This window comes from Symsagittifera roscoffensis, unplaced genomic scaffold, assembly GCF_963678635.1.
Source record: "Symsagittifera roscoffensis unplaced genomic scaffold, txSymRosc1.1 SCAFFOLD_67, whole genome shotgun sequence".
Lineage (NCBI taxonomy): Eukaryota > Metazoa > Xenacoelomorpha > Acoela > Convolutidae > Symsagittifera > Symsagittifera roscoffensis.
In genome coordinates this window covers 63359-74910 of record NW_026971550.1, presented here as the reverse complement: position 1 = coordinate 74910, position 11552 = coordinate 63359, and the positions used below count along the sequence as shown (strand labels likewise).

Here is an 11552-nt window from a genome sequence, read left to right as displayed (position 1 = left end):
ACCAAAATGAAAAATTTGACATCCGCATAGTTTACCAATGTTGTAAGATTCGTTTGTGGATTCCGCTGACAAATGGATAAGTCTTTTTGCGTTCAAATTGCGCGATCCTATAGATAAAAAATCAAATACTCCACCTCTAGCTTTTAATTGTTCATATGCAAGTTCAGTAATAAACAAAATTGCGGAATCCACTTACTTTTGCGGACTCCACTTACATTTTGCGGAATCCATTTACAGTTGCGGAATCCAGAACAGCTAGCTATATTTGCTTGTTGCGGAATTCCCAACAAAACAAATGTGCCGACAAAATTTATGTTACATTGTATGCGGAATCCACTGAAATTTTGTTTGTGGAATCCACTTACATTTTGGAACATATTTTAAGACTTGTCTCTGGAATCCAGGAACATACAGACACAAAATTCTGCTCCTATCCAGTGCACAGTTTGGCCTCGTAATGTTATGTTTTGAAAAAATGGGATGGTTCTCCAATGTCCTCACATAATCAATTTCTATTTTGAAAAAAAAATTCAATGTTTGAATTGTTACAATAAAATTATGAAATACTGAGCTTGCTAGCCGAGGATAAAAATTCTTTTCCAAAAAAATAAAATATGCAGTTAAGGGATGCAGCGGCAGAAAAAGAGCCAAAACTGAACATTGAAGTAGATTTGGTCTGGAACCATTATTTTTCTATGGAGCCTCAAAGATCTCTTGGAGTCAGTCAGATGTGACATTACGAGATAATAATAATAAATTTGTTTACGAATCAGGCACATTACAGAAATTATTTGTTTTAAATGCACAATTTAGGTAGCGCCGAGTCGAATGGTTACCGATGCAGATTGCATCATTTGCTCTTTAGTACACTCTCGGCGGCCGTGTTCAGCTGTCCAACCCTATCCGAGTTGCGCTTGGCGTGTGCGGTGGTGGTTCCGATCTGCTTATTCTGTCGGTCAATCTCTGCACTCATTGCATTCGCCTGTGCCTTCAACTCCTGGATGTTTGCGTCTATCGCTCTATAACGGCACATGTTGAGAATACGTTGCACAGTAGCTTTATCCGATAATCAAGTAACAATCGTAACAATAGTAATAATTCATACGGTAATATAATAGTTTAATAAACTATTTAAAAAAGTTCAGTCCGAAATGTACAAAAAAAAATTAATGACACTTTAGCATATTTAGTACCGCATGGGAGATCTCCATTGGATCTACAGATGCAATTTAAACAAGGGAGGGCGGCCAATAGCATGCGAGCCATTAAACATGTGACAATATGTGCAATTATATGGTTCGACCTATCCTTACATGGAATATATATGGCTCGACGTATGAATACCATGAAAACATATATGTTGCCACTTACGGCATGGAAACGTATATGGCGCGACGTATTTTTACCATTGAAACATATATGGCACGCGTATGGTTACTATGGAAACATATATGGCACGACGTATGTTTACAATTGAATCATATATGGTGCGACGTATAGTTACCATGGAAACATATATATGGCGCGACAAATCGTTACCCTTGAAACATATATCGCGCGACATATGTTAACCATCGGGAAACATAGATGATGCCACATATGGTTACCATGGAAATATATATGGCACGACGTATGGTTACCATTGAAACATATATGGCGCGACATATAGTTACCATTGAAACATATATCGCGCGACATATGTTAACCACGACGTAATTATATGGTTCGACCTATGCTTACATGGAATATATATGGCTCGACGTATGATTACCATGAAAACATATATGTTGCCACTTACGGCATGGAAACGTATATGGTGCGACGTATTTTTACCATTGAAACATATATGGCACGCGTATGGTTACTATAGAAACATATATGGCACGACGTATAGTTACCATGGAAACATATATGGCGCGACAAATGGTTACCCTTGAAACATATACCGCACGACATATGTTAACCATCGGGAAATATAGATGATGCCACATATGGTTACCATGGAAATATATATGACACGACATATAGTTACCATTGAAACATATATGGCGCGGCATATGGTTACCATTGAAACATATATGGCGCGACATATAGTTACCATTGAAACATATATGACACGACATATAGTTACCATTGAAACATATATGGCGCGGCATATGGTTACCATTGAAACATATATCGCGCGACATAAGTTAACCATCGGGAAAAATAGATGATGCAACAAATGGTTACCATGGAAATATATATGGCACGACGTATGGTTACGATTGAAACATATATCGCGCGACATATGTTAAGCATGGAAACATAGATGATGCAACAAATGGTTACCGTGGAAATATATATGGCATGACATATGGTTATCATGGAAACATATACCATGGAAACATTAATGGCACGACGTATGGTTACCATGGAAACATATACCATGGAAACATATATGGCACCACGTGTGGTTACCATCGAAGCATGCATGGAGCGACTCATGGTTACCATGGAAAGAAACTGAGAAATCAAACAAAATCAATGTTCTCGTTGGCTTCCAAAAACTGATCTGAGAGAGCTCAAAGACGTTGGTAGTAGAAATCTTTTGATCGCCATTCAGAGCAAAAAATTTAGGCATGGTAAAAAATTTGTATGGTGCAACGTATGATTTAAATGGTGAAAAAAAATCAAATTTTTTTTAACGCATCTTTTGCTCTGAGGATAAATTTTGTGCATCTTTTTTGTCTATTAAACTCTGTTCTCATTGTTTGTTTTTTAAATTCATTTGTATGGAAACATCGCTTCCATAGATTGCATCATATATGTTGCGAAGTATTATTTGGATGGTGAAATTTTTTTCATAGTTTATCAACAACTTCCACAATGGGAAGAAAATCTTTTAATACCGATTTAATCAGTGAAGCAGCTGTTGAAACTGCGAAAAATCAAAATTGAGCGTGAAGAAATTTTAAGACTTTTTCCTAAAAAAAAACGAAAAAAAATCAGCAATACTTATATAAGAGTCTTCACTACGTTCATTACTCTTTATAGTGGGAATGGGTGGGGGTTTAAATGCTATAGTTTACATGTGTGAACAATTAGTAGTCACCTGTCGTATTCGGCCATCTCCCGCTCCCTCTCGTCCACGTAGTGGCGCTGACTCAGAGGGGTGGTGGACCTCGCATCTTTCTTAAATCATCATCAATCTCATCAAATTAGATCACACCTCAGTTGCAAATAATAACCAGGACAAGCACGAACAGACGATTGCTGTGCAAATATAATAAAAAAATTTTTGAGCTTTTTTGAGCGTGCTGCGCTTTTTGTGCGCTTTTTGAGCGTGGTTCGCTTTTTATGCGCTCAAATTTGGGAATAAAAGTTTCGAGCTTTTGCAAGATAGTCGTCTCTTTCCTTTCAATAATCAATGATAAAATCGGAAAAAATCGGAAAAAAATATACAATTTTTGTAAAACATTTCTACTTTTTAGGCCGCTTTTTTCGAATTTGAAAATAAATCATTGCTTCGAAAGTCTTAAGTGAGGCTTCGGAAAATTATTTGAACTTCATTTTACATTTATTCGAGACATTCGGATGATTTTTTGTGGTACCCTATTTTGCGTGGAAAAAATTTTCAAACTAAAAAAACGAAGCCACACCCGAAGACAAATTCCACCCCACTTTCAGTAGTCGGAACTGTAAAATTTCATTTTGATCAAAAAAGAGGGCACCTTTTTGCCTTTTTTGTGCTTTTTCTTGCCGATGTCCTCAGATGCAGAATTGGCTGAAGATTCGCCACTTTTCTTCCGGTAGTTGTCTCTGTATTTGTCACCCTTCTGGCGTTTGATCTTCTGGCCACACCCACAACAGCCGGCCTTCAGGTCGTCCAAGTCCCTCTCGGCCGAGCTGAGGTCCTTGTCCATCGAGTCCAGACGACGGTTGATGTCATCTAACTTCTCGCCTTGTTCGCCCAGATTCTGAAGGGTTTTATGACCGACTGCTTTCGTTTTTTCAGTTTGATTGCTGCAGAAACAAAACGAGTTTCTTTTCAAGAGCAATGGCATCATAATTGAAATCTTTCATCAACTTACTGCCCATACAGGGCTGGATGAGAGTGATGGGTTTCCTCCGGGATTCGATCCCCTCACCACCCACTAACAGATCCCCAACCATCCTCTTTGGTACTATTTTACCTCTTCTATTTTTGGTCGACCAGCCCATTTTTTTTTCTTTTGGCGGCTTCGCAGTCGGTATTTATTACAATAGAGGGGCGGGGCGTTAAAAAATGCAAAAAATTTTTGTCAAGTTTTTCCCAAAAGTGATTTAAATGTTGTTATTGGCCAAGTTTTTTCTTCCAAATTCACATGTCATTTTCTTCCAAATTCAGCAAAATAGGTTTTTATGGTTTTTTTGGGAATGTATATTTGATCGATCTAAAAAAGTCGACAAAACTTCTTTTTTTTTGAAGAGGATTTTTTTGAAAATCCTCTTCAAAAAAGTTTTTTTTGAAAATCCAAAACCCCCTTTTGAATTTTTTTTTTTGAAAATCCAAAACCCCCTTTTTGAAAATCCAAGACCCCCTTCGCTTACGGTTGATTCGTTCAGTCAATTTTACCTCAAACAAAGATCACGTGAGTGCACTTGAGATATCATGTTAAAACCCTTTCAATTGTGATTCAGTGTCAAGAAAAAATGAGCTCGGTAACTCAGTTCCGCTTTTTGGCTTCTCAGACCGAGTACGAAGCGGATGATTTCTCCTCTTTTCTATAATGAACTCTTTGAAGCTCTACAATATAAATAGTTAACAAAAAGCCTTTAAAATATATTAAAATAAGCTGAATGATCGGCAGCAGGCAGTAGAATGCTGAGAGGGGCGTCTGGCGGTGCGACACCCTCTCCCCTCAATTCTGGTGTCACATTTTTCTAAAGGTTCCCCCCTCTGGTGTACTTTTACGAGATCCATTTTTGGCTGGCCAACATCAAAAATTTTCTAAGAGCGCGTTTGGCGCCAATATAACTAAATTTGAGGGGGAAGCGCACGCCGAAAAAATCTTAGCCTGTTTTTTCAAAAATTTTCAAATAGAGAGCTCGGAAAATCAAATTGGTCGACCTAAAAACAAAGTTTTCAATTTTTTTTTGAAAAAACCGTGACCCCCTTCCCCCAGAAAAAGTTCTGCAGCAGGTATATTTTTTTGAAATAAAACACTAAAAAGTTTTCTGGTAAAATTTTAAAATATTTTAGATGCTTAAAGTTTTCTGATAAAACTTTTTTAAATATTGTAGATGCTTTTTGTTGTAATATTAATGTGGTCGGAAAATTCTGTGCTACTTGCACAGCAACACGCTACTTCTCAGTTTATACTCATCATAATCGTAATTTCTGTAGGCTTTCGTTGTAATAAAACTGAATTTTGATGTAAAAACATAGCTTCAAATTTGGTAATTAGCTTTTCGAAAACCGACTGCTAGCAATAAGAATGACTCACTGCATGCGACGATACGCCTCCAAGTCCTCGTCCTGGAGTCTGTTGATCTCAGCCTGAGTATCCATTGCATTCATCTCCCCCTTATTGTTCTTCCTCCCCCTCTTATCTCCCTCCCCCTCTCCCTTTAGCTCCTGATGATGTTCTCCCCCAGCGTTGCTGCCAGATGGCATAGATTTGGCGTCTCTTCTCTGGTCGTTGTCGTAGCTGCCCCCTGGCATCCGACAACCCGGCACTCCGAAGTCTTATCTAAAGACGAACCTCCGAGTCTTGTTCTGGTTGAATTCAATTAACCTGTTGTCATGACTGGTTAAAAAAACTTGTATTAAATTATTACTAAAATGAAAATGACAACTTGAATATCAGAACAACAATAAAAATATAATAAAGGTAATAATATAAATCAGTAGTGTTTTTGTGTGTTTTTGAATGACTTGACAACAAGCTAGTGTAGTACTTCTAGTAGTAATAGTTTTTGATAGTGTTTAGTTTTGAATTTTTTCTTGGTAGTTTGGTTTCATTTTCTCATCAGAAGTGATTCTTGACTTAATTTCTCATGAAGAGCGACTTCTACTATGCTCCAATAAAACAGGTCTTTACTAATAAACCTGCACAAAAGGTCATTACCTTTGGGGCAGTAGTCATTTCTTAATTTCTTAATAAAATATAACATGATGGCAGTGGCGTGGGCAGAAATTTTTCTGCGGGGGGGGGGCAGTTTTCGAAAAATTTTGAAATTTTGCCGACTTTTTTTTAAGTTGAACAATCTGATTTTCCGAGTTCTCCCAAAGTAGCATAAGGACCTTATAAGTTTTTCAAAAAACAGGCCAAAAAAGGCGTTTTTAGGCTCTTTTTGGAAAATTTTGACCTAAAAATGCGCTTTTTTTCGGCGCGCGCTCCCCCCTCAAAATTAGTCATTTTGGCGCCAAAGGTTGTTTAGCGAAAAATGGATGTCATAACATTATACCAAAGGGGGGACCCTTTGGAAAAATTTGGTAACCAGAATTGGGGGGGGGGGGCTTCACCCCCTTCTCTACCCACCCTTTTCGCAAAAAAATAATCATAAAGGGTAGCATTGGTTTCTCATCAAGTGTTGCTCTTGCCTTGACTTGAAGGTACTCAACTATATCTAAACAATAAGGGGCAAAAAGTTTTCTAAGGGCAAAAAATTCACGAAATGACCGAAGCTACCTAGTTGATATGTGTTGTTTTTGATCAAAATTTTGGCGTTTTTCTTGATTAAGATTAAAACCATTTATCCACGGGGAAAGGACCAACACAAGAGCTGTACAGCTAATCACGGCAAACCGCTGTTATTTTTTTATGTTTTTAAATGGTATTTTTAAATGGTTGTTTAAACTGAGATGTTTTACGAATTGATGGCAGTTCTTTGAGCATGAGTTTTTGATTAACGCCAACGGAAATCTTAATGGCAACGGACTTGCAATCATACTTATTGCAATCATACTTAAAAAGGTCACGGAATTCTAACAAATTATTTTCTCAAAAAAAGTGACTTTTACTATTTTCCAAAAAAGCAGTAGGATACTAGTTAGACCTGCACTAAAGGTTACTTTTAGTGTTTTTGTTACTATTTTTTAAAATATATGTAAGAATGGAGTTCTGTACAAATCCTTCTCCCAAAAAAATTAGTGGGTGCCATAGATTTGCCATCAAGCTTTGACTGAAAGTTTTCAGACATATCATGTGGCAAAACAATTGGAAGTCAAAAATTTAACGGGCAAACAATTAACAAGTTGACCAAATATATCCAGTTGATAGATGTCGTTTTTGTTACACAAGTTGAAAAATTTGGAGTTATTCTAGGTAAACTTTGTCAGTTTTTTTTAAATGGAGACGTTCTATGTAATTGCCGTTCTTTGAACATGAGTGTTTGACATTTTTTTGTTCAGAAGTTAATTTTTTAATCTGATTTTTTTTAAAAAAAGGTTACAGTGTGAAATATTCCATATCAGTTCAATTCGTTAGCAGTTTGTAACTGCGTAAATATATTTTGCAGTGCAATTTTTCTTCTTCTTGGTCTAGATTGAAGATGTAGAAACGTTTCTATAGGTCAGTTGTAGTTCGCAACGTTAAACTTTGTCTGCAGTATGTTTTTTCCATCAGAATAGGAGTACGGGTTAGTCGCGGAGTCTGTATGATGTGTTGATAGATTTTTAGATTTTAGTGATTCTTGAAATGGTATTCATCTTTTTTTAAGTGTTGATTCATCTGTATTTTTTATGACAACGGAAAAAATTGCAATCACACTTAAAAGTCACAATTATTTAAGAACTTTATTTGGATAAATTGCGATTTCTACTAAGTTCCAACGAAAAAACTAGATATGGTTACACTTGCACTAAAGGTCATCAATTTTACTGTAGTATTCATTTTTTACTAACCCTTCTCTCAATAAAAATTATAAAGAGTTTGATAAAAGGTACTCTCACAAATCATAAGGCAAAAAAATTATTTGGCAAAAGGACTCGAGGGGCAAAAAATTGACGAAGTTATTGAAGCGACCTAGTTAATGTATTTCATTTTTTTTTGCACACGCCAAAAGTTTTGAGGTTCTTCCAGATAAATTTTCTCTTTTTTGAAAGTGAAGATGTTTTATGATGTGATAGCTGATCTTTAGAATAAGTTTTTGTTCAAAAAGCAGTTTATTTTAAAATCTGATTTTAAAAAATTATTAGTGTATGGTGTGAAATAGTGCATATCCATTTAAAATGCTATCAGTCTTGTAACTACCTTAATTTTCCTTTTTCGTGCTCATGATTAAAAATGTAGAATCGTTTCCATAGGTCAGTTTTAGTTTGCAACGTTGAATTTTGTTTGCAATGTGTTTTTTTCATCAAAATAACAAAGGGCAGGTTAGTCGTGGATTCTGGATGATGTGTTGATAAATCTTAGCGATTCGGGAAGTGATACTATTTTTTTGTTAAGTGTTGAATTGTCTTGAATTTCGTAAGATAACGGAAAAAACGAGAACCATATTCAAAAAGGTCACGATTTGTTAACTACTATGCGACCTCTACTTTGTTCCAATAAAAAAACTAGATACTATTTACACCTGCACTAAAGGTCATTACTTTTAGTGGAGTTGAATATTCTAAATCAAACATAAAATAAAGGTGAGATCTGTACCCTTGGTTATCGCAATACAAAATCATAGAGGGTACCATATATTGTCATCTAGTAATTCCGCTTTTGTTTTGTATTGAATTCTGTACCCATCCTTCTCGCAAAAAAATCTATAAAATATACTAGAGATTTGGCAACAAATAATTCTTCTTTCGTTTTCATTTGAAATTCCTCTCACAAAGCCTAAAGTAAGAAACTAACTTGCAAAATTTATCTTGGAGCATAGACTTAACGAAATGACAGAAGCGACTTAGTTGATAAATGTCGTTTTGGATCAAGTTAACATCCTTTCCCCTTGTTAGACCAAGTTAGGAACTTTCAACCCAGCATAAAACGCCAATAAATTTGCTAAGCCCTGCAAGTAAAATGTTTAATTCTGATTGGCTGAAAACGGCTTTGAGGGAAGGATGTTAACTTGGTCCGCCGTTTTTACTCGACATGCCGCAAACTTTCAAGATGAATTTTTCTAGTTTTTTTTTTACAAAAGAGGTGTTTTACGATGCGACGATAAAAGTTCTCTGAGCCTGAGTTTTTGACCGCCTTTTTCAAAATGTTCTTTTTCAATTCTAATTGTGTTTTACAAAAAATTTTAATTTTTTCAGTGTGAAATTTTGCACATCAGTTCAATTCCATATCAGTTTTTTTTTAAAACCTAAAATTAAATAGCAGTGCATTTTTCATTCTTTTGCTCAAAATTGATGATAAAGGATTGTTACCATATGTCAGTTCTAGTTCGCGACGTTAAATTCTGTCGGCAGCACGTTTTATTCTGATTCCATCAGTCGCCGTTTCTGAATGTCATGTTGATAGAATTTGATCGCACTTGTTGACTTATCTGGAATTATTAACAAAATGGAAAAACTAGGTCATTTTTTAAATTAATTTGATTAACTATGAAACGTTATAAGTTCACACAGAAAGGTCAACAAAATGCAAAAAAAATGGCAATGGCAAACGTTTTTAGTCCTCAATTTTTTTTCGTAAAAACATCCATTACATCATAAGTTTGATGCTCAATGGAACTGAGTGGGGGAAAACATATTGTCGCGTTCTCTATGTGTTCTTGTTTGTTCAGATCTTCAAAAGAAATGACAAATGAAAAAACTTTATGTTTCATTCTGCCTGTTTTCGTTTTTTTTATTAACCATTTTTTGGCAGAACTCTTCAAACCATCTGAAAAAATGCTTTGAGCTCAAATTTTTAAAAGTAATTTATCTGCGACCGTTTTTTGTAAAATTTTGAGCATTTAAATAGTTCCTTGTAGAAAAATTTATGTTCCATGTAATCGGTTACTAATGAGAAATATACGAGAAGATTTAACAAAAACAAAAGGTAGGGAAATCTGAAATTTTGACATAATTTCTAAAAGTGCCCAGCCCTTTTTTCAAACGTGTTAATCCGCAGCAACTCAGGTGCCATGCAAAATCAATTTGAAATTTTAATGGCTTCTTTTTTGAAAAACTACTGTAGATAATTTAGAGGATTGTCGTAACTTTCAAGGTCTTGCCTTAAAACAATCAGTCTTGTTCTTTCTATACAACAGATCGAATTACAAAAGGTCAAATCGCACAGTTATAGGTACGGTTTTCATTTGGTGTTTTTTCATGTTAAGATAGATATTTAAATTAGAAAATGATTTTCTGGCTCACAAGGAATGTAGCATGCAAAATGTAGTCAATTTACTGAATAGTAAGACCTAACAAGACTGCTCGTATCAGGGCGAAGCCCTGAATGTTCGGCCTGCCTTTTGAAGTTTATGGAGCAGTAATAACAAAAAAAATTAAATGTAATAAAAAAAATGAAAATTTTTTTCTTCTAAAATTTGAACTATTTTTATGAAAAACATCCCCCACGCGCCATATAAAGCACAAAAGGATAGAGTTCGCTCCCTGTAACAAATCAATTATGGCAAATAAGCTTCTTTCAAACAATTTGGAACGATTTCTAAGACGGATTAAATCTCCGCTTGCGCGTTAATAGCGCGAAATATATCGCGCGTTAATTGTCCCAAATTGGCCAAAATGCCAATCTTTTAACCCCTATAACTTTACGAAAAATGGTCACAGGTGAAATATCTTTTTAAATTTAAGCTCAGGACAACAATAGCTTTTGAATGATAAAAAAAAATTTCGTCGAAAAAGGCTAGTTAAAAAATCGAAATTTGTCTGAAGAAAAAAAAACCCACCCGAGCACAAATATTCCGTTACTTTCGTATCAAAAGTCGGAACGATTAGATAGTTTCGTCTTTAGCAGCTATACCAATGTAGCTTACTATTTGATCAGACTTTGAAAACAAGTCAGCAAAATGCAGTTCGGACGTTTGAGTGTTTGTGCTCTGGGTGGTTTTTATAATTTCGTTTTTTTTTAAGTTTAACAGTTTATTATTAACTTTTTAATAACAGTTTTTGACAAAAATTTTTGGCACAGAACATACCGAAAGATATCATGGGGCTCAGCAAATTGGCACCTTGGATGAATTGAATATATTGCTTCCTAATAAGTTGTTAGGGCTAATAGTTTGAATAATTTTGATCTTAATTTGATTGACGCTCGCTGACCTAAATAGCGTAGCAAAGTGCTGATTTAATTCATTTGGACAAAACAAACAATTTTCCAAATTTTAAAACCATTTTTCTCAAATTGGGTCTAAATTAGTAAAGAAGTGAACAGAATAAAAGCTGCTTAGAATTTTAAGAATATTATCTTGGTGCAATTTATTTAGTCAAGTCTGGCGTTTCTTAATTAACCAAACGTAACTCTGAAGTTTCTTATTTAAACAAACGCAACCCTGAAGACAATTGATTTTTAAAAATTATATCAAACAATGCTTTTTAAAGAGCCCAACAAAACGCTAGACAGATAAAATCTCCCAATTTCAGCATAAAATGTGTAAAATTTGTTTTTAAGCAAAGATTTTGAGTTTTATTTAGTACAATTAAC

At 35.1% G+C, this 11552-nt stretch overlaps 1 protein-coding gene across 1 annotated transcript; it reads right to left on the bottom strand.

Moving 5' to 3' along the window:
* Positions 1 to 850: 850 nt before the first annotated feature.
* Positions 851 to 5686, bottom strand: LOC134856504 (synaptosomal-associated protein 25-A-like). Its single transcript, XM_063872772.1, has 4 exons — positions 5469 to 5686; positions 3714 to 4005; positions 3095 to 3174; positions 851 to 1019 (listed from the first exon to the last, which is right to left on the bottom strand). The coding sequence occupies exons 1-4, from the start codon at positions 5684 to 5686 to the stop codon at positions 851 to 853; spliced, it is 759 nt and encodes a 252-aa protein (XP_063728842.1).
* Positions 5687 to 11552: the final 5866 nt, after the last annotated feature.

Excerpts from the sequence above, each read along its gene's own strand:
- LOC134856504 (XM_063872772.1), bottom strand. The coding sequence starts at position 5,686 with ATGCCAGGGGGCAGCTACGACAACGACCAGAGAAGAGACGCCAAATCT. Across the intron at positions 4,006-5,468 it reads GAGGCGTATCGTCGCATGCA|CAATCAAACTGAAAAAACGA; the intron begins GTGAGTCATTCT and ends TTGTTTCTGCAG. Across the intron at positions 1,020-3,094 it reads GAGATGGCCGAATACGACAG|AGCGATAGACGCAAACATCC; the intron begins GTGACTACTAAT and ends GTGCCGTTATAG.